Consider the following 23,053-nt stretch of genomic DNA (forward strand, 5'->3'; position numbering starts at 1 on the left):
CCCTGTTAAGAAGGAAATCAGGGGAATAGCTCCTAAAACTACACAGATTCTGTGCAAGGAGAAAGCAGCAAGTCAGTGTTACCTGCATTGAAACACTGTTTCTCCATGTTTATTATAGTGGTGCTGACCCTTCCAATCTCCACCCCCTATTTCCCAATAGAAGGCAAGTCTTTTGACTAGGCAAGGAAAGGGTCAGATAATTACCTAAGGTAAAAAGGTCAGAACAACTGAAAGAGCTCAGTTTGGACCAGGGTCTATAGGAACTGACTGGATCCCTTGGCAAGCTCTGCTTGTAACAGAGGAAGTGCAGTCTGTATAAATGTTTACAGAAGAGTTACAACTTTAGCTCTCCCAGGGTTGGATTTAGATAAGAAAGCTTTTGTGGGTTTACTACCAACTGCAGGTAAAACTGTAAAGAGGAATCTGAAGAAAATGCCCACACAAACTCTGGACAATGCATTTTATCCTTCTTGCTAGAAAGGGACACCAGTAACCTTATTTCCATTATGGCTGTGGGGAAATAGAGATATGTTATAGCAATGGAACTTATACAGAATCACCAAACAGGCCAGAAAACTGAATCTGGAGATCGGTATTTTATTCTTGCTCCAGTCATCTATCCACTGTTTCCTTCTCTGTGTATTCACAGAGGTATTGATTGGTTTCTTTGCTCCCTATGCACTTTTGTATGTTGTTCCACAGGCAGCAACCCAGTGACTCCTGACAGCACCAGGGCTCACATTTGATATTTTTGTTTTTTAGTACCTCTGATGCCATCTAAACCAGGTGGTCCTTGATCACCTGGAAGACCAGGAGGAGCACTATCAGGAGATCTTCCCATAGGTCCAGCAGGTCCAACAGCTCCTCTTCTACCTATGGGATCATGTAAGAAATGTGCTGAGTTTCCAGTCTGTTTTTATTTTAGATTACAGAAATAAGTTACTAAATAAAAGTATGCTGAAATGTGAAGTCACGGACATGGAGGTAACATGCTCTCAGTTGTATACTGAATGTACTGGTGATTAAGCTAATGAAGACTTTCACTTTGTAGAAGTGAAAATACTTGTTACCTTCTAAAATTTTTAATTCCTTTCTATAAAATCTACTTAAACTGAAGATGTCCCAGAATGTATCATCACACATGGACATTATTACCATAGATAACGTTCTACCTCTGAGTTCTAACAGTCACAGAAATTGTAAAAATGCAAGACTAGTAGGGACCCTAAGACCATCCTGCCTGGGGCAGCATAAGTATTCATGGACTGTTCCTGACAAAAGTGAGTTCAGCTATTTTCAAAGAACCTCCAGTAAATAAGATAAAGTTACGACTAGCCTTAGGTGTATTGTTTTTCTAATGTTTAATCTGAATTTTTGCAAAATAAGACTCTTAGTGCCCTATGCATGACAGGTAGAAAGAGCTACTAGTCACCATGCTCTGCATAACACTTTTGAATACAGGAAGGTTATTACCATGTGTTGTACCCTATTGCCTTCTCTTTTCTACAGAAAACGAATCTAATTTCTTCAAGCATGTTTTCAACTCCATCCTTCTATTTACTTTCTAGTGAGTTCTCCCTCATTTGTCAAAACTGGCTACGATATGCCAGAGGAGGCCTTGCCCATCCCATGTCAAGCAGTATTAATAACTCTTGGAATGAAACTTCTCTCTTTTTTTAGTCAACAGCATCATTCTGTTGTCTCCCTCAGTTCATGAAAACTGGTAGCTGTTTGAATTGAGAAAACAACTGATTGTGTGTTCATCTTACAGTTATTCACCTCACCAGAATTCATCTCAGGTAGTTTGCTTTGATGATCCTGTGATCTTTCCATACTTGGAGTTGCCTGAATTTTTTCCTTACATCTTGTACCATTTCTTCATACCTCTCTCTCAAACGTTTGCTTCTTCCTATTTCTGTGCAATTCCTTCATCACCAAAGCGCTTAAATAATCATAGTAATCTTGTGATATAGTTCCATCTTTCATTTACATCAGGGCAGTTGATAAAGTTACTGTATTTCTGTGACTACAAGCTCTCCTGCACATTTTTTCTTTAGGAATTTCTTCCCAAGAGGCAATTCCTAGCAGTTCCCTGAATCTGTCCAAGTCCATTGCCTTCTATTCTCATTCCTTCCTGTCCTGTAACATAATAAACAATAAATACTGGGGTATCTGTATCTAGTCAGGAAGTGCCAGTGTATTATTACAGTGGTAATGGTTTTCTTAGTGAAGGAATCTCCTGTGTATGTATTCATGTACATGCTAACTGGGGAAGAGCCAGCTTCATTTCATAAGCTTCATTTCAAGTCTGCAGGGCATGATGAGGAGAAAACMCTCCTTACCTGGAAATCCTGGGAATCCCCTTTCTCCAGGGGGGCCTGGAATAGAAATACCAGGCCATCCAGGTTCACCTCTGTCTCCTTTTGGTCCAAGTTCTCCTGAGTATCCTGGGGTCCCTGTTTCACTTTGACCTTTATAGGGAAACAATTATGTACATATAGCCTACAGTAAGTACAATTACAGATGTGCAGAACAGAAATACCAGCTGCAGATGTTCTTCCTTGCAAGGGTGGCCTAGCACTACTTTTCTGGTTCTCTCTTGGAAGCTGGATAGAGCTTTGTTGAATCTGGCCCTTATTCATTCATCTCTTTCAAAGGAATTAAGCTCTTTGCTTTAGGGTCCTTCTTCAGGGGTTATTTTATATGGTATTATTGTCTGTGATTTGAAATGTAAACTGATTTCAGGGTCCTAAATTTAATTTTCTATCAGCAGAAATTTGTAATCTCTAAATAGATGATGAGCACAGATTTTAATACTGCTTCAAAAGCACCTTTTGAAAGTTGCAAATAGATTAGCATGAGTGAAATTCAGGTTCCTCTGAAATCTGTGGCACAACTCCCATTGACTTTAATGGGGCTGGGATTTTGTAAGTCTCCTTTTAATTTGTTAGTTTATCTTTTACATATAAAAAAAACCTGGAGACTTGGCTTTACTTTGAATCATCTGCACTGCATATTTTCATTGTAAAAACAGCTCTGAAAGCTTTCAACAAAACTATGTCAGTAATGGAAGTTTTAAAGTTTTCTCCACAAATAACTGCAGGTGTGTTATAAGGCTATTAGCTTTAGGTTCTGTTTGAAAGTTTAGCCTGACCCTTAATGTTCTCTTCTGGGCAAGGCAAATATCAAAATAACATGCACCATTCCTTGTACATTCAGTCATTTAAGAGATTTTCTGTTCCACATGGCTATTTTCATTCTTTACCTGGAGCTCCTGGGGAACCCTTTTGACCTTTTAGTCCATTCAAGCCATCTAGTCCAGGCAGTCCAGGAAGACCTGAGAGGTATTACAGGTGTGATTGAATGCCACAAAAATCCTTTCAACAGTCAGAATTAAAAATTATGCAGTTTTTGCTGACAACAGTCTGGATCAAGACAGAAYAGTTGCTGAATTTGGTTCATATTGGCAAGTGAAGAGGAGACCACAYTGTAACTTAGCACAGTCTTCTTGGAAACGGAAGTGTGAAGGAAATCTGAAAATAGCAGTCATAACACCCTTTCATGTCAAAGCAATTAGAAAACATACACTTTAATCCTTTAGGTATTTCTATACTGCAGCTAGCAGCAGAAAGCTCAGCATGGGCTAACTCACTCTGTCCTGAACCTGATGACTGTGGCTAGATGCAGGTACTGCTACCTGCGATGAACTAGTCCAAAGTTAGCTATGTTATCACTAAATGATGCTGTAATAGCCAGGTGACTAGAATGCAGACCTACCTAAAATGACTGTGAAGAGGGAACTTCTTTACAGCTTCTGTTCTAAGTTTAAGTGCGGTTTTAATCTACCTCCACTAGAAAGAAAGTTTTTACATGGCTTTTTATTTTTTCTGGCCTTGCAGATTTCACACAGAAAACTGGTGTTTTGCATCACACTATTGCAACAATTTTTTAAACTGAACAGCACAAAGTTTTTGAAGACAACAAAATTACACACCTGAAATTGAGACCAGCGCTAACATATGATAGTATACAGTAGCTTCGTCACTAGTGACATTCAGTAGGTGATCAGATCACAAGCTGAATGCTCATGGCAGTCAGAAATTTTTTTTTAATAATCCRTGCTTTTTTGAAAATTACTAAAATACAATAAATAATAAAATAGATGCCATTATTACCTCCCCCCACCTTTTTTAAGAATTGAACTAATCTGAAGTTGTGCTCTTTTTTTTTCAGTAAAGGGTAAAATAGCACCATGTCATTAGCATTTTATAGCTTCCTAAATTGTATAGATGAAGTATCAAATAGCAAAAAGACATRCACTTATTAAATACAAACTGCAGACTTACAGTGCCTTGTTGTCTCCATTTCAAACAATAAAGAACTACAAATAAAAGCACTTCATTTTAAGTGAAATTCAAAGTTCATTCATAGTTCATTAAAAATAGTACCTATATTCAGGCACTCCTTTAGTTTTAAAAAAAAAGAAAGTTATTTTACACAAATGCTGATGAAAATCAGTAATTTACAAGACTTATTATAAATACTCTAGGATTAAGACAAAAAGTCTCATTAAAAATCCTTTCTCAGTCTTATTACTATGGTATTGTTTCTTGGGAAATAAATGAATTATGTCATAATGCTCCTAGTTCAGGCAAAACCAGAATTCAGAATTCTGCTACAATTTAAAACTGGAACAATCACAAGTTAGAAAATACAGGATGGAAGCCATCCTATTTCTTATACTACCTAACTTAAAGCTGCTTAATACTGCAGCCTATTTAAAGTTCTCTTAATGTAGCTTGCTTTTTGTATATTAAGATCTTGGTGTTTAAAATTGGGGGAGGGGAGGGGAGAAACCCTATCAGCTGGACATTCACCTGAGTAACAAATAGGAATGCAACGTTTGGGTGTGTTACTCCTGCTAAGGATGTAACTGGTAATAGGAATAGATTTGACTTAACTGATGGGACACTTGGCAACAGGTTTTAGAAAGATTTCAGACAGAGGAATAGACTCGAGATGCTTCTTGCTCTGGAGAGGAATAGACTACAGTGGACGCTGATCTTCAAGACATTCAACACTACTGTCAGTGCCTGTTCCTGTCTTTTCACCACTGTTGCTTACCTCTGCCTAGTTTCCTTCCGCTGCCGCTTCCTGATGCTACCATGCAGGCCTTCCAGTCCAGTTCTACTGTTTTTTCTCTGCAAGTCTTGAGTTTTACCTTTCTGTGTCTCTCCCCTTCCCTGCCTAGCCATTTCCTGACAGAAAAGATAGGTTGTCTATGCCAGTTCCTGTGCTTGATCCCACCATGTCCTGCACCATACAAATCTGCTGTATATCCAGAGCATGAATCATGGGAAAGTTTATTGCTCTACTAAGCACACATGAATGGATGTATATCTTTTTTTCTTTTTTTTAATTTATAAGCAGGTCAAATTTGGCATGGACAAATTGCTGTAAGAACAGCAACAGGAATGTCCTTCATCAAATGGTTCACCAGCCAAATATAAAGGTCAAAGACATGGTCATTTGAGAAGGGAAAAATAAAAGGTTACTAGGGTTCTTTAATAGACATAGAAAATAATAATCCAATGCTTTGTTCTCAGAAACTGCGGAACTATTTTAGTTAAAATTATAAAAAGGAAAAAAGCAGACACCTGCCCAGAAAAATTTCATTCCAGAAGATTGTTTGAAAACCTGCAAGACCTTGATAATATACTCTGCTGTGTAAGGAATCCCCTTTAATAATACGGAATGCTAGTAATCCAACCTGTAATATCTTTTGTGCCCTTAATTCATTGCTCTTTAACTTTTCATGACGTTTGCTCTAACTTTCAATCCTACTTTCCATAGCCTGCTTGTGCTGTGGGGATGTTGCCTTTTTCAAGTTTATGTAATAGTTGCATGCCAATTTGGGAAATTTAACAGTGGTATTTTTAAAATTATTATGAACTCTAATGATTTTTGGCACCCAGTTCACCATTTAAAACTTTTTTGATCTTTAGCTTATTCAGTCAAGATTGATGGCCTGGTTTACTTGCTTTCCAGGGAATTTCTGACACATTTGCCAACAATCCATTATAACATCAACACTTGTAATTCTAGATTTTGGACYGCTATAGTTTCATATTTCTAGGTACAGCTGAATTGGCTGACCTATATWTGAACCACCGTTTCTGTGTTTTACAGACCAATTCAGCTTTTATTCACACAAGTAATTCTGCTGATGTTACTAATACTATTTGCTTCATTAGGGACTATTCACACAAGTAAGGTTTGTCAGCCTGAACCCTAAAGCAGTAAAATTATCTCTGTAATAAAGAAAATGTGATTGTTCTTTGGTAGATGCTATTTGACTAAATTTTTTAATCTAAAAGTTCTTCAGGCATGAGACACGTAACGTAAATGAGAAGCAATTAGACTAACAAGGCTGTGTCCTTAACAACGAACAACTGATTAACCATTTCGCTTCTAATGCTAGTTATTTATTAAAAATAGTGTAAGATCTACATTCTATAGTGAATTGGAATACTAATTCCATTTAGTTCTTATCATTGGGTAGAATTTGAAAGGTACTACCCCTTCTTTTCAACTACGCTGGCAATATAAAGGGTCTAAGCCTTAGCAGGCAACTTGGTCTCTAATGAATTTCYGTTTGGAACTGAAATTTCCTTTCCCCAGCATACGTGTTAATTTGTTATGTTTCCTTTGCAGGACCTGGGATAACTTCTGTACAGTGTAGGAGAGAAGTGTCTGACTGCCCATAACAAGACGGAAAGGATCCATCTGCTACTAAGAAGTTTTCCAGAGTGCAAAGCTTTTCTTTCTTCTTTCTTCTTCATACTTGGATATCGTTGTCAGTGCAGCAGCAAATATTGTTTGAGACAATGAAATGTTGTCTTGCAGATTATGCACCAGCAAGGAATCTGTCATGACAGTTTAAACCAGCACCACTTACTTTTCTACAAGCAGTCATAAATGGTTTCCATTTTTCATTCATTTTTTCAGTAGCTTATAAGAAACCTTCCCAGTTTCTCCTTAGGCTGAAACTGAAAAAGTGAATCTACTGTCCTCTCTAACCATTTGTCATAGAGCCAAGTGTTACTCTACTGTGATATCTGTATACGGGTCACTAATATTACTATTTTTACCCAGGAACAGGTTATGAAACACACTATCACAGTATATATAAAATTATAATGTAACTTTTAATTTCGTTATTAACATTTACTWTACTCATAATGATATATTCTTCTCCAACAGAAACAATGGTATAGATGAACCACTGTTCAATCTAAACATAACAACCACTGTGAAAAGCATAATTTAGGATTTGGGGGAAATGTTTCTACATACAATCCACCAAAAAAACTTTTTTTTTGCAAAAAAGTTATTTTCATGATCACAACTTGATAAAACAAATTGAGATGTTTCCTACGCTTGAAGACATTRCTTTTTTCAGCATTAAAACTGTCCACAGCATTCTGCTCTTTTTGTAGGGTAACAGTGGCACTCCATGGTCAAAAGGTAAAACAGCATAATTGAAGTGAAAAATCTGAATTATTGCAGAAAATGCCTTTTTCTCTGCTTCACTTCTGTCATCAGTTACATCAGCTGAGCCAGAATATGTTTCTACTTTCTTCCTTACTCAGTTTAGACTGTTACCTAATTTGGGGAGGTAGCATTTGTGTTACTTGAGTGCGATTTTCAAAGATGCTGGGAACCGGCTTAACTCTTTTAGTGGTCTATAGAAATATGGAATCAAAATCATGCTCATATTAGGCACGTTTGAAAGCTCTTTTCCATTTTCAGTGCTAAAAGGACAGTAATATCTGATGCTGTTACTTTACAAGTAGCACTGCACTGTATGGTGCTTACCTTTTCTGCCTTTGGGACCAGCTAATCCTTGCAATCCTGGAGGTCCCAAAAATCCATGTTTCCCTTTTTCTCCAGGTTCTCCTGGCAATCCCTGAGGGCCCATAGCACCTGAGGATGAAAAAAAATCTTTAATATGCAAATCCATTAAACCATTGGTTTTTTTTTCCACACTATCCAGCACCAGCATTATTCATAGGTACCTGAAAGTGTATGGGAATGTCTGAAGAATTGACTGACTTTGCTCCTATGAGAGACTCTGAGCAGATTCTATTGCTGCTCTCTGTAAATACCAAAATAGTCTCCTCCACAGAGGTGCCTCCTCAGCTGCATTGGCCTGTTCTGTATCTCTTTTGAACTGTTACATGACACTGCTTTTTAAACTTTGTCATTACCTGGAAATCCAGGTATTCCTGGGTATCCAGGCTGCCCCTTGGATCCTGGTCTTCCAGGTTGCCCTTGGATACCTGATGAACCCTTCTCTCCTGGGAATCCACAGAGTCCTTAAAGAAAGAAAAAACTAGCAGTTTCTCATTKAATAAGTTACCCATTCTTCATCTCATATTTAAAAATATAAAAGTTCAGTATGGTTTTTCTTGAATAGAAAAAGAATTCTATTTTAAATACTTAAGATCCTTGCATCTATTTGTTAGCACTGAATTTTCTGATCTCTCTGGTGATATCTTTCAAGAAAGAGTAGAAATGGCTAGCCAGATACAACCAAGCCAGGTTTTCTTCTGGTGGGTCTCAAGATGTTCGTCACTGGTGTACCAGACAATAGCAGACTGTACCCCCTACGTTCATGCTAGCCATATTGTATATTGTGATGCCTCTCCAACCCCTTGGTTTATAACTATAGAAAAGACAGCCCAATACTTAGAGAAAGCAGAGCTTCTTCCCGACCCTCCCACTCCTCAACAAAACTTCTAGAAAATTTCTTATGTCCAACTTTTTCTTTAATAAAACAGAGGTACCTGGTAATCCTGGATCTCCTGGAGGCCCTTTTCGACCACGTGTACCAAGCAGAACAGTTGGGTCACCTTTCTCACCTGTTAAGGTAGGATGAATTTCATTTGATACAAGTATTCTTTTCATCCACAAAATCAAGACTGGACAGTTTTGTAGGACTGAATAATTTACTCACAGATATTAACAGCTAGAAGACAATTCTATAAATGGACTGAGAGAACAGAGAATGCAAAATGCTTTGGCATATGGAAATTATCTGCCAGTTCAGGCTACCTTGAAGTACTCGGTTTGTATTTAGTATGACTCCTGCCAGTATCAATGCACGTTTCCCATAATAAAAACACAAAAAACCCTGAACCATTATGGGAACTCCCCTAGTATTGATAGCATATACTGAATACGAAAGGTGTTACATAAATTCCCTATAACACTTTAATACAACACAAACAACTCCTACTGAGGTAGGTTTGTAAGGATCYGCAAAATCAATGCAGCATGAGTCCACTTACTCAGTAAAGAACTTTTAGGGGCCATCTGGGGGCTTTAAGCCAGTGCACCTTCTTCTGGTGGTGCTGAAATTCCTGTTTATCAGACTCAGTAATTCCAAGGAATTTTGCCTTACATTGTCTGTACAGATGTCTGACCTCTCCTACCTACTCATGCTGTCTCCAGCTTCTTTGTCTGATTTTACTGTGAAGGGTAAGAGGAAATAATTGAGTTCAAGTATTGCTAGAGATCTTCTACCATAGCAATCTCCATCTTTTTTGGCTATTTCCTGCTTTAGTTTTAAAGATAACTTTTCCAGTATGTTTGTTTTAAATCCATTTGATAAAAGTTCCCTTTATATCGAGTATTGTTCTTTGTTTTTTGTGGAAATATATTGCCTGGCTGAGAAGGTGTTGAATTTTTGAAGAAACAGAAAACATAACCAAGGAAAGAATTTCTCCAGTCACCTTACTTTTTTTTTCCCCAGATGCTGATTTAATTTCATTATTTATTRAGATATAAAATCATGCTCCAAGGAAATCTGGAAAAACATGGGTGACATTTTATATTTTGTTTAAATGTTAATTTTTTTAATCTAAATATTATACATCAAATTTTCAGAGTGATCTCAACCCATGCAAAAAGCACATATGTAAAATCTCAACTTTTCAGTTGAATGGCTTTGGATGCATGGATAATACAAAGTCTGCCCATTTTTTTATGTTACAGAAGTTCTAAGAATTCAAATATCATAGCCTAAAACCCTGGAAAATAAGTGATATAAAAGTAATTATAAATCATGTTGTACTATTTTAAAAACTCTACATATCTGTAAAATGCAATAGATAATGGTATTCTCTGTCATTTGATTTGACAGATTTAAAAGATATATGACAAGTGCGTTCTTTTCCTGGTTTTGGTTGGAATTTTAAAACTCCATGAACTTTAACACAAATTCATCTTCTAAACTACTAAGAACTATTTTAAGACGTGATACAGCTAAATGTGAATTTTGCCTTCGGGTATATCAAACTTTTTTCTAATGATATTCCCATTTGAATTCTGTTCACTTCTGTCCTGTTTCTCTTGTGTAGTGAGTGCTCACCATGTATCAAAGTATATACATCCTAACAATACTGCTCTTTTTCAAAAGCACGTCTATATCAACTTATTACCTTTAGGTCCTTTTGGGCCAGTCAGTCCTGGACTTCCAGGGATTCCTGGCAAGCCAACATCACCCTGATTTATTTAAATACAAAATAAAAATGTTTCATGTATGACATATAACGTGTAATAGGAATGATCTATAAGAGCATTTGATTCTCTTACAGTGGTAAAAAGACTAGCAATCAATCTGAACAGTAAGACTAAAACTCGACAGAAAAGCATGCTGTATTTGTTACTGGTCCAACAACGACCATTAATGCTTCCAAGAACCTCTAGAATTTCTAATCATTTTGAATTTGTGCTTTTATAGTTTATGCTAATACTTGGCTTGAACATTTTAAATTCCCTAAAAAGGGCTTGAGTAATTTGATTTAAAAGGTACTATGAAAATGTACCAAACATTATTATATTTTTACCCAAATATTACTATAAACATTAACCAGAAACGTGTTGTGATATAACAGTAAAAATGTAAGCTTTTTTAATTTTCCTTTTAAATAATGACCTAGAATCAGCAAAACACAGTTGTTCTTCTAAGAAATATAATAAAATACAGGCCAAGCTCAGAAAAAGTAAAGATATGTCCCTCTCCCCAGAACGACAACCCTGATTTATGCTTCATGTAATCTCACTGCCTGTCTACATAACGTACAAGCCAGTGAAGAATTTGCCCCTCCATCCACACATGATGTATGTTTGCTTTTGTACATTTGTTTTTGAGCAATAGTGCCTGCCTGGGTTCTGTTCAGTACAAGTTTTCAGTATGGGCACAGAGGACCCTGAGCCAGTGGCTTGAMTGACTGCTCTCTAGTGAGACAAGAAGCAGCCATACAAACTTCAGCCTGGTGCTGCTGCTATCTCATGATCTGTGCAGTAAGTAACTTGTCAATCTGCTCTTTAGAATAATGTTAAAGGCTTGATTGTGCATCCATTTTTTTTCCTAAATAGTGAAATGTAGCCTGGAGTTCCACCAAGTGGCAATATAACAAGATCACAACATGCATCTAGGAGAGAGGCAAGAGGCTCTTCATTGACATTGACTACAGTTCCTTCACTAAAATGAATTCCAGGCATGGAAGTGTTGAATTAAGGAACTGACTTTTCATAAGAGATTGAGGCTCTCTTCTCAGGAGGAAGGTCTAATGGGTAAGTACAATATAAGTACCCTGTATCATATTTCTTGGATCAGGAGAGATGTAACTGCAAAGTCTAGGACATTCTATTGTCACTTTCAATTTACCTGGTCACCTGGTTGTCCTTGAAAACCCGTAATTCCTTTAAAGCCTTTTGGTCCTGGAAAACCCYGTGATCCTGGAAACCCCATCAGTCCGGTGTCACCATGGTCACCTGGCAGTCCCGGGAGACCATTTTTTCCTGGAAATCCTGGGATGCCTCTGGAACCAGCACTGCCTTTTTCACCTGAAATTAATTGCAGAACAAGATGACCAATTTACTCAAGCTGTTATTTGACACTGATTTTGAGTATGGCTGTGCATTCACACTTTTTAATTTCCTTGGTAACTGCTCAAAAAACCTGATCTGCTCATATAGCTTAAGAATCTATAAATGCAATGAGGTAGCTAGATGTTACTGCAACTGTGAGTACAAACCTGTGAAAAACACCAGCCATTTTTACCAAATCAGATGAATGTGTGCCTGTGCACAGCTTTATTTTATGGACTTACCTCTTTCACCTCTAAATCCATTCTCACCAGGAAACCCTGGTTCCCCCTTTTGTCCTTTCTCAAGCCGAATGGTAACGCAGCCACTGTCTCCTGGAGGTCCTCTTTCACCTTTGAACCAAACATGGAATGTAAGTAAATCCTTSGTGACTAAAATGTCCTGAAAAGTAATTTTAGTGAAGGCTTCCCTCACAGAGAAAGTCTTCAGGTATTGATGCAGATACTAGTTGTTTCAGCAGGCTCACTGCTGACACCATTTTTTTTCTCTTCTCTTGCTTTTTATTTAAATCAGTAGTAACTGAGCCCATGTTAAATCAGAATTGTTCCCTGCTTGGCTGGAATATGAAAAAGGGCAATTGTACTGTCCACCATGCGGTCTGTGATTTTGAATGACTAGACCTTCAAAATGGTTATTCTCTTTTCCACATTAATACTGAAAGAAGTTATTTTCTGTACATTTTACATAGAGTGAACGCAGATAATATAGGAAACGTGAAAAATCTGAAGTTTCAGATGTGTATAGGACAAAGTTCAAGTTTTGTTTGAACTGGTGATCCTACTTTATGTTTGATCTACAGCAGTAAATGCATCTATTGATCTGAGTGGAATTAATTTTTCTTTAGTGAGTTTTCATTATGTATTTGAAAGTGAGAGAACTGGATTTGGTATATCTGGAAGTGGAAGAGAATATACTGTTGTAACAAGCAGAAAATGTAAATATATACCAAACACAGTAGTAATGAAACTACAGAGTGAAGCTGKTTTTTACATACCTTTTATTCCTAAATCCCCACATTGTCCACCAGGCCCAGGCAGACCCATTTCTCCTTCTTCACCTTTTAAACCAGAGACTCCCATTGGCCCTTGTGTTCCTGGGAGTCCTGGGAATCCTTGAGGTCCTCGAATCCCTTTGCTTCCTGGTAATATTAAATCGTTTGTTACATGTTGTCTGCTATGTTGTTGCTGTCATACTCTAAGAAAGAGTATAAAGCAAAAAGTAGGGAGTTTAGAAAGACTCCTTAGGAAATCAGCAAAGCTAGAGAATCAGTAATTAGAGCATGGCTTCATGCCAAGTCCAAACTTGTCTAGAAATCCAGAGTGGCTTGAAGCAAACATCCCCTCCACTCCTCCCCYGCCCCAAGATTTAGGCTATGCTTATTACTAAAGCAGTTATCCCCAACACATGCCTTAAATACAACACATAATCTAAGCCACTATATGATTTTGCTTGTGGCTACTAGAAATCATGACTCCTATTGTCCAGATTGACAGAGAAAAACAGGATTTTGCTACAGTTGCTCAGAACTTTTGCTCACAAGCCAGTGATGATTTGGGACCAAGGTTGTACTTAGATGTAATGAAAAGTGGTATCTAAAGCTCCTTGGCACTCTACCAGCCAACCATGAGGAAAGTTAGATCTCTCTGACTTCTATTTAGAGGTCATGTCCTCCAATTCCCATCAGCCATATCTTTCCACAAAAAAGAGAGCRGAGTACCCAAAATATTTTAATACTGCTTTATGCTGACATGGGGCATGAAATGGTTCTGGTGACTTTGGACAACTGCCCTATCAGTTGACATTTCACCTTCCCCTATTCTCATTTTTCTGGAAAATGTCCTTCCTTTGGGATTTAAAATCTCATACAATTCTTAGTTTCAAACCAAATAACTTTATTTTAAAGTTTAAGGAAAAGAATTTGGCTGTTTGCACATGTACACATTTTTAGTGCCTCACTAAACATCTCTTAGGATGTGTATTCATTTCAGAGTTACTGCCAGGTAACCAGCACTCAATTTAATCTAGGTGTGAATGTCCCCACAACTACGCCTCCTGTCCTTACTCACCCATGTGTTGTTGTTATGCTGTAGTTATTTGCATTGAAATAGTCTAGGATTCCTTTCCAGATAATGGGAAGGTTGCACAAGAACTTGTTTTGCAGAAAAAAAAAACTGTGGAAAGTGTGTCTGAAGATAACTGGCACAGTAAGATGGGCTTTTCTTTTTTGTTCCTTTTTTTTAATTCTCAGTGGGATCTAGCCTTAGTTAAATCCAAGCACACCTCTAACCTGTATCCCTGATAACTAGGTTAGTACAGCCTTAGTGCACCTCAAATTTTGGATCTGTTTTTTCTGTCAATGGTAAATGTAGTTTTGGACTAAAACCTGTGGAAATGCCCAGTTTAAATGCTGCTTTCATACTTCAGCAGCTCTTAACCCAGCGTAAGCAGGGACTTGCTGCACAATTTCTCACATTCTAGAGTATTACACATGATGTGAAGCTACTTCTCCCCTTACTCATCAGCATATATCCTGGGCACAGAATACAATCAAAGACTGTCTTAGTAAAGCAGATACTCTAAATATAATAACGAGTATATTGTTGTTATTATAACATATTACAATAACAACCTATTACAAATAGTCAGGAAATAGTACATGAGTATATATCAGCAAGCTCTTATAAAACAAGCAAAATTTCAGGATGCCCCAGTGGTTCCTTAATCTTCAAACTCCTTTCATTCCTATGCTTTTACTATAAGAGAAAGAATAAAGGATGCTATTGTTATTGCCTTCGCCTGCTGCAGAGCCTTATTCTAGAAGCTGGAAAGAAAAGAGAGTGCAAAGTATTTCTTAGCTTTAACAGCAGCAGAAAGAGCTCCCCCTACAAGAGTGGTTACAGATGTGGTGGTTCGCATGATGCTCAACTACCTGTTTGGCCTGGGAAGCCAGGTGCTCCCCTATCCCCGGGAAGTCCTGGAACTCCTCGGGAGCCTGGAGGACCTGGGGGGCCTGGTGAGCCAGGAGAGCCTTTGAAACCTTTTAGTCCAGGTGGCCCTACGAGGCCTCTGTCTCCTCTCTGACCTTTAAATCCTGGTAAGCCTGAGAAAAAACAGTTTATTATATTCTATGTATGTAAGTTGTACATAAATGAAGAAAAAAGGCTCAGCAATTGTGTTTAAAAAGTAGAAAGTGGTGGATTTCGGTATAAACTTGAATATCATCAATCATGGCAAAATGACTTAAAAGCTTTGTCACCATGCTGCACAGGAATCTTGGTTCTGTCTAGATTTTCATCTGGAATATTTTGTTTTTTATAATGATTGAAATATCAGTGGAAGCTTCCTGTGAAAAATCCTAACTTTTAATTCAAAAGTACTTTCAATATACATTTCTTCCAGATCTTCTTAAATCACACTTATGCTTAAGAATAAAGATGATAAAATTCAGGATTAATGTCAGGAGCTAAGTTAAGTTAGTCAGGACAACAGTGTAAGAGATAATTTACTCTTCTTTTTATTATTCCACAGTAAACACATTGTGATTTGGCCAGTTAAAGAACAGTATTTCTGGGAAGGAAAGTTGGGCAAAATCTGAGATGCACATTATACATTCCCTGAGTAAAGGGAATGTATAAAATATAATGTACATCCCCCACTAAGGAGCGGCCACTGTCTATACTAACTATAGAAACTGTTTGTCATGCTAGCCACAAAAAACATGTGGTTAAGTTTGTTAGAAAAGATATGCAAAGCTTAGTGTTGTGAGGCAACCTGATGGATGTTGCCTACCTTGAGGGCCTGGCAGGCCCATGACACCTCTGAGTCCTGGTGGCCCTGGTAAGCCCATGACACATGGTGGACCAGGGAAGCCTGGACAGCCTGGTGCTCCTATATCACCTTCTGAGCCTCTAAAACCTTTGGCACCTGGAAATCCTGGGGTGCCGGGCTGTCCTGGAAACAAAAAATATTGTAAAAAGTTTCCCTTCCATTACTCACCATCCCTCAGAATTCCTAACTGTAATTCTGAAGTGACATGTTCAGTTATTGGAATATTTTACTTAACCTCTAGTTTTTGCACAAGTTGCAAAAACTGATGCTTTTCTGCAATTTAGAATTAGCTGTTGTGGAGAGCTCCCTTCTCTAATAGAACAAATACAAATTCAGCTCTCGCCTACAGGTGAGGGGGGCTTTATGGCATGAGACACTAGCTGCTTCTGATGTGTAGGAGAGCAGAATGGAAGGAGCTCACAGGTATGCACCAGCTACAGAGAGCTGGATTCAGTTCTATAGGGGTTCTCTGCACAGAAGGGCATGTGTGTGTTGAGGCAAAAGGAGAGCCTACGGAAGGAAACAGGAATATCTGCTATGAACCAGGAAGGAAGTGGTGCTGTGGAGACACAGATTGGGGGTTATACTGTATAACTCTGGGCAAACAAATTCAACTGTCTCTCCCTCAGTGTTCTCTCCTCCTTTTTCAGATTTGAGTAAGAAATTTCAGGCAAGGACCATATGTATATGTATGGAGCAGAGCATAAGACCCTAATCACACATGGCCTCTAAGAGACAAATAACAGTAGTAACAATAGGAAGCTGCATTGTTACTCCATGGATTGGGGAAAGGCATCCCCCTCCTCCTGCAGTGCAGACCTTCCACAGTGGCTGATCAGCTGTAAAAATGCAAATGTAAAAATATGGCGTATCTTCACAGTCAGCATTATGGATCCATGTAAGGGTAAGTTACATCAGAACCAGCACTGACCTTGCTCAGACTTTCTTCTTTGAACATATTGAAATGCTTTATAAAAACTGGCTCATACCTTGAAGCCCAGGAATGCCTGGATCACCCCTTGTTCCTTGAGCACCAGGTGGTCCTGGCAGTCCCCTATAGCCTGGGATTCCTGGAGGACCATATGTGGTATCACCTGGAACACCTTTCTGACCATCTATGCCAGGTGGACCTGGAGGGCCATTTTTACCATCAACCGTAGATCCTCTTTCACCTTCATCACCAGGATCACCAGCTTTGCCTCGAAAGCCTGTCAGTATGATTTTGAAATTCAAATAGGGCATAATTCAGAGGGTTTTTAAGAAGTGTTGAACACTGTAATGCAAATTTAACAAGAACTAAATTATCACTTTGCAAAGAAAAATGACATAATACAGTAAATTTCAGATTTCTCCTTTACAGCTAATGATACATGAGGAATGAAGGAGGTTAGACATTATTCCTGTGGGAACTGACACTGATTTTGTTTGGGGCAGCATCTATTTATCTTGTGTACTGTCATTCCTTGTCCAGTCCAATCTATTGCTAAAATGGTACTAATTATTCTCAATTTCCAGTGCAAATTTTTATACACTGCACTTATTKCCTCCACTGCACTGAATTTTAGGTCACTGCAGTACCTGCTGGAGGAAAGAAAGGAAACTGGTAAAGATTCCTCTACCCATCAGCTTTAGTTGAAATGTACTTCCCATTCTAATGTACCATGATAGCTACCTTACCCTGTATGTGTGTATTATAGCCTGACCAGCAGGTCTCTTCGACTAAGAAAAGCACATTTCACCTTCTGGCCCAGGGATTCCTGCTCCCGGCCTGCCTGGCTGGCCTTTCTGCCCATCAAAGCCATTTGGTCCAGGACGACCAGGGAGTCCTTTTAAACCCTTTTGTCCTGGAAACAGAAAGAGAATACGCAACCTAATAAAGCTCTTGGGAAACAGTATTGCATCTTTATCCCATGCTACACAGTATAGGGTTTATATGCAAATACAGGTACTTTGAAGACAGGTGGTTCATGTGTTTCTAACATTCTGGGCAAAAGCTGCCACTTTGGCAATCAAATGAATGGTTGCTGTATTTCTAAATGGACTGGTATTCTAATYCATAAACAGCAGACTGCAAATCTCCAGAGCAAACCAGTAAAAATAATCATTATGACATTTTAATGYCACAGGATATCAACAATATTAACCTTGTGAATGATGGGTGTCAACTCAATTTCTTATATACACCTGTGCTACATGTTTATTCCAGAATGGTGCAGATGAACTCAGTACCCTAATYCCTCTTCTCTCATCTCTGTATGAGATTTAGCTACTGCCTGCAATACTGATGTCAGGGAGCTGTGTAACACCATCTTAAAGTGACAGCTCAAAAATCCAGTCTCCTCATTTGTTCTGATCAGCATCTCTGTATTTTCATGAGATTWTTCCAGATGTTTTGGAGGTGATCACAAGCAACATTTGGCCAGTTCCTGGTTCAGTTCTTTGAATTTAAATTAATTTGAACGGGGGAAGTCTGGGTAATAAATGTTCAGATCTTAGGGTTCAATCATAACTTTGCATGAACAATATCATTCTAGAAATTACAGACTTGCAGCATATCTTTGCTTAACACTCCTTTCTTTCCTGGTATCCCAGAGTAAGTATTCCAGGTCCTGTCCGAGTCCAACCATCTGCCTATTTTACAGCCTCCCTCATGCATTTTAATTGAAGCAGGACAGTTTCATGCAGCTACCTTCATGTAATYATTTCTATGGAGGCAGCCCGCATACCTTTTGATCATGCAAACTGCAGCTGTCAAGCCTTTGGTTGTATTAGATTAGTATTGTATGCACTTGCAATTTTACATTTTGAGACATGTATCTGTTGAAAATCTAGAATGCGTACTGTATACTTATTTTTATGATAGCTTATTTTTTTTAGTTAGCAATTAAAACTCAATTTCAATTAAGAAAAACAAAAAATTTCCCCATCTGCCCTTCAGTAAACATACCTTGAGCACCTTTAAAACCTGGGGGGCCTGGACTTCCAGGGTATGGTGGAGTAATACAGACAGTCTCACCTGAAGCAAGAGGAGAAAAAGGAACTGGCAACTTTATTTGTGAATAAATGGAGTCTGACCATTTACTGTAATATTTCTGTGAAATTAACCACGTGCACAGGTAAAGAGAAGGGACTATTTATACATATCGTCATTTCCGTACTATGCTTTCAGTGGAGGTTTGGTGGAGAATCTTAAACCACATTTTTCTTGCTGCTTATTTTATATATGTTATATATATGTTATATATATGTTATGTATTCATTGGTAATGAATCGAGATGTTGTAATACAGCTGTGTAAAGACAAAGATTGTAATTTTACTTTGTGTCAGCATAAATTTGTCTTTACAATAGTCTGTGTTGAAAGAGAGAAATGATATTTTAATCTCAATTCTGTGTACATTTCTGGTTTATTCATGTTGATACCAATGTAGAATTTTTTTTTTAAACAGGAAATATTTATAAACAAAGACTGAGCCTCAAGCACTTGAGTTGTCCTTCCTGCTCCTTCGGCAAAAATGCCTTGCCCTGCAAATTCTTATATATAGGAATACTCTTCACTCCAGAAAGTAATTACTCTGTCCATGTGCAAGTAGCAGTTTGCAGGTTCAAGGCCCCTAATGATTCATATTCTCACCAGTGTGTGCTGCTAAATGCAGACAGCATTCTACTTTTTGGTGGACATATTTCACATGACCACTAAGCTTGCCATAATTGCTTTTCACTGTAAATGAATGAATAACACTGCATATAATACATGTTTGGTATGATCCATTACAGTTCCATAAGCATTTCATGATCTAGCTCTTAATGTAAATATTCAGAATTACCTTTCTGACCCTTTGGACCAGGTGGCCCAACGTTACCAGTATCACCAAAGTCTCCAGGGACTCCTCTGACTCCTGGTGGGCCAGGAAACCCCAAGCCAGGCAATCCCACCTGTCCTTTTACCCCAGGACTTCCTGGGACCCCAGGGAACCCTTTATCACCCAGCAGCGGTACTCCAGAGTCGCCCTAAAAGAAAAGAAATTGTAGATAAGAAGTAACAAGACCTAATTTCTTTCCTCTCCTTGGTTATCAAAAGCTGTGTTAGAGAAGTATCTGGGGAAACCACTGTACCACAATTAAGTGACTGCATGGATGATATGAGCAGTTTAAAATATTCAAAGGCAATAGGAACAGAGGGCAGAGTTTGTGTCTTCCTGATCCCATAACATAGACACAGTATATGCAGAAATTATACCCAGGAATCCCACAATGAAAAGTAGTATTTATAAGGGAATCATTTTTCAATGGTTAATAACTATGATTTTTGTTTGACCAACAAAACTATAAAATGAATTAATATGCTTGGAATTTGGAATAAAATTATACTTTTCTTTAAGTAGCTAGCCCTTTTGTAAAACAAGATATTAAATGAAATGAAAAAAATTTCACTGAAAGTCAAACATACCTTGGCTCCTTTTTCCCCAGGCAATCCTAGTTCCCCATCTCTACCATCGTTACCTCTTTGGCCTGGAAACCCTGGAACCCCACTAGGACCTCTTTCACCTTTTATTCCTTAAAACAAGTTAAAAAATGAAATACAATATTTACAGCAGCTTTTTTTTATTTCTTTCTGCTCGTGTAAATGCTGGGTAACCATTCATTACATCTGAATCTGTACCAACAATTTTCACTTCCTGAATTCAGATTTCCTTTTTTTTCCTTTTTGGGCTTAGGGAGGCAGTATGTAGTTGGACACCTCATGGAACAACTCAGTCTCTCTGTAAAAGGCATGTTTATAGGCACCACAAGAATGCAGCTTCTGTTCATTTAATTTGCAGAGAGTAAAAACGTTTTGCTATTGAAATCAGTCAGAGTTTTAATCCTTGATTTCAGTGAAATCAGCACATAGCCATGCCATGGGATCCATGGGAGCCATTTGCACCAATGTTCCTGAAAGGTTTTGGGGTTTTTTTGTGCGTGTGGATTTCTCTTCCACACGCACAAAAAAATATAATTTTTGCATAAAGGAAAATAAAGGATTCTTGACACAGCATAATAAATCTTTGGGTCAGGATACCCAAGGATTCATTTTGCTGTGTCAAGAAATCCTTTGCAAACAAACAGCAAATGTTTTGCCCTGCTTCAATGTCTGTAAATACACACAGGCATCCAAAGCTAAACTAACTCCTCACGAACAGTAAGATAGACTATTTTTTGACTAATTAATTTAGCATTTCTAATTAAGCCTTGCCATCAGATTACTGTAACTTGTTGTTTTCAGTTTCTTTTGCTTTTGCAAATCATAACCGTATCTGTGGAGGGTCTTTGATCTGTTTAACTGCAAGAATTTCAGCTGTGCAACTGGTGGCCTACTGTTTCTCTTCAATGCCTGGGTAAGAGTAATTTTTAGAAATAGGAGCAGGAACTTGAAAGGCCCTTAAGATTTTGAATTTTTCCCAGGGAGAATGTTGTTGGTTTAAGGGGAGGTAACAGCTGAGATACTGGCTTATAGCACTTCAGGAAGCGTGTTCCTGTACAATAATATTTCTTCATACTTTGACAAGAATTGTGTTCTGTTTAGTCTTAGCTATACAGCCTCGATAGGACCCTGATTATCACTCTGATTATCACTCATGATACGAAAAGTCATTTGTTACCATTAATAGCAAGTTGTTAAACCTGTTTCATGTCTCAAAGTAAAAAGCATAACTTGTGTTGAGCAAGAAGAAGATGAAAGAGATGGTACCAAGAAAGTAGTCTGGATAAACAGGACTTCTGGACTTCAGTAACTTGGCAAATAAYGGTTTTAATAAGAGTACATGAATGCGGTTCTCTCATTACCTAGGAAACAAAAAGGCTAATGATAAAATGCAGACTTACCTTTTACTCCAGTTCTCCCTGGATCACCCTTCTCTCCTTTTTCACCATCTTGTCCAGCAGAACCAGGTGTCCCCTTACCATTGAACAACAACAAAAAAGTGTCAGTTACTCTCAAGCAATGAATCAATATAAACAATGGAAATTAAATATCTATATCTTACATTGGTTCTAAAGCTAGACCAGTTTAGGTAATATGTGAAAAAAGAAACACTATCTTTTTTGACATCTATAAAGACGTGTGTGAAGGCAGCCTGGTCTTTTCAGCCTACCTCTGCCAAATACGCAGAGATGCAACTATATAAAATTAAGTAATGCAGGAAAGAATTGGGCCTTGTTCAGCTGTAGCTTGTAAATGCAAGAATATTAAGATACAAACAATTCACAAACTCTTCCCATTGCAGACTGTGACCCAGAATCCACTAAGGCAAGTGACTGGAGCATCACAACTGCTGAATGAGGCTGCCCTCCCCTCGGTGAACGTGGCAGTAGGTAGGTAATGTTTATCTGCTTAGTTAAAGCCCACAAAGCTGCCAATATAAAACCTGATCTACATCTAGTTTGGTGCCTAGCATTGTTAGAAGAATCTACAACTTGACAGGATTAGAGGGGGGGAAAAAAGGACTTCTCTGTATTTTTACATTGACTTAGCTCTCAGTTCCCCAAGCAGAGTCTGTTTTATGCATCGTGATTAGTGAGGGTGATCTTGCAAAAGTACACCTGGGTAAATACATTTTCCCTATGAAACCTACACAGAATCAAAAGCCCACCAAGGCTGGAAAACTGGGGCATTATTTAGCCAGTTTCCTGTTATTCAAAATCTTTCACCAAGAAATAGGTGGAGAAAATGAAATTATAGAGTGATTGTAAACCATAGCAATTATAAAATATGCAGGAGAAAAATGTGGTATATCTGAAACTAGCAGTGACTAATTGTTAAAATGTCCACATCTTCAAGTTGGCAGTGCCCAGGCTTTAATGTTCCAAAAGCTAAATAAGATATTTGGGAAGACAGCAAAAAAATGGAAAAAGTACATAGATAGGAAATGCATTAGACCACAGCACTCCTGCATCAAAGTGAATTATTTCTCTCCAACCTGATAACTTTGTCCCTGTTTTTTACATAAGTAATCTAAGAGGTACCTAAGTGTTCAGGACAAGGCTTCAAGCATTCCTTCAGAACCAGAAGGGCTAAAACGTACTTTCAACATACTTTCAGATGGGGTTTTAAGCAAAATAAAAACAAATGGAAAGCTTACAATGAAATCAATGGAACTAGAATGACAGTACCCCTCCAGCTCCTTCCTTCAATCTCACAAAGGTTTTTTTTTTGAAAGTGAATGTTTTGAAAAATTTAAGCCATTCCTCTAAACATGTTAAAAAGCGCTCTGCTATCAAAAAAAAAA

The 23,053-nt window shown here is 38.0% G+C and overlaps 1 protein-coding gene and 1 long non-coding RNA gene across 26 annotated transcripts in view; one reads left to right on the forward strand and one right to left on the reverse strand.

Annotated features, from left to right (window-relative positions):
• The window catches only part of COL4A4 (collagen type IV alpha 4 chain), a 72,159-nt gene that overhangs the window by 9,577 nt on the left and 39,529 nt on the right, over nucleotides 1-23,053 (reverse strand). Inside the window, exons 22-39 of the mRNA XM_026087006.1 lie at nucleotides 21,651-21,723; nucleotides 20,236-20,342; nucleotides 19,613-19,796; nucleotides 18,734-18,802; nucleotides 17,526-17,630; nucleotides 16,776-16,994; nucleotides 15,748-15,909; nucleotides 14,888-15,058; nucleotides 12,953-13,096; nucleotides 12,183-12,290; nucleotides 11,738-11,916; nucleotides 10,506-10,569; nucleotides 8,850-8,924; nucleotides 8,271-8,378; nucleotides 7,879-7,986; nucleotides 3,266-3,337; nucleotides 2,343-2,471; nucleotides 766-873 (exon numbers count right to left, since the gene is read on the reverse strand). Coding sequence (XP_025942791.1) covers nucleotides 766-873; nucleotides 2,343-2,471; nucleotides 3,266-3,337; nucleotides 7,879-7,986; nucleotides 8,271-8,378; nucleotides 8,850-8,924; nucleotides 10,506-10,569; nucleotides 11,738-11,916; nucleotides 12,183-12,290; nucleotides 12,953-13,096; nucleotides 14,888-15,058; nucleotides 15,748-15,909; nucleotides 16,776-16,994; nucleotides 17,526-17,630; nucleotides 18,734-18,802; nucleotides 19,613-19,796; nucleotides 20,236-20,342; nucleotides 21,651-21,723 — 2,185 coding nt within the window. The remainder of the gene's footprint in view (nucleotides 1-765; nucleotides 874-2,342; nucleotides 2,472-3,265; nucleotides 3,338-7,878; nucleotides 7,987-8,270; nucleotides 8,379-8,849; nucleotides 8,925-10,505; nucleotides 10,570-11,737; nucleotides 11,917-12,182; nucleotides 12,291-12,952; nucleotides 13,097-14,887; nucleotides 15,059-15,747; nucleotides 15,910-16,775; nucleotides 16,995-17,525; nucleotides 17,631-18,733; nucleotides 18,803-19,612; nucleotides 19,797-20,235; nucleotides 20,343-21,650; nucleotides 21,724-23,053) is intronic.
• The window catches only part of LOC112976110, a 74,988-nt gene that overhangs the window by 8,867 nt on the left and 43,068 nt on the right, over nucleotides 1-23,053 (forward strand). For 15 of the 25 annotated variants that reach the window (XR_003256903.1, XR_003256899.1, XR_003256902.1 and 12 more), the window contains exons 4-11: nucleotides 763-885; nucleotides 1,711-1,799; nucleotides 6,715-7,527; nucleotides 8,844-8,932; nucleotides 11,446-11,643; nucleotides 12,213-12,310; nucleotides 16,437-16,690; nucleotides 22,052-22,139. This is a non-coding gene — a long non-coding RNA (uncharacterized LOC112976110). Of the gene's footprint in view, nucleotides 1-762; nucleotides 886-1,680; nucleotides 1,800-5,519; nucleotides 5,728-6,714; nucleotides 7,528-8,843; nucleotides 8,933-9,479; nucleotides 9,544-11,224; nucleotides 11,371-11,445; nucleotides 11,644-12,212; nucleotides 12,311-16,436; nucleotides 16,691-22,051; nucleotides 22,140-23,053 lie in introns of those variants that run through there. The other 10 variants (XR_003256911.1, XR_003256909.1, XR_003256900.1 and 7 more) reach the window with 10 other exon arrangements.

The sequence above is a fragment of the Apteryx rowi genome, unplaced genomic scaffold, assembly GCF_003343035.1.
Source record: "Apteryx rowi isolate R43461 unplaced genomic scaffold, aptRow1 scaffold_70, whole genome shotgun sequence".
Taxonomy (NCBI): Eukaryota; Metazoa; Chordata; class Aves; order Apterygiformes; family Apterygidae; genus Apteryx; species Apteryx rowi.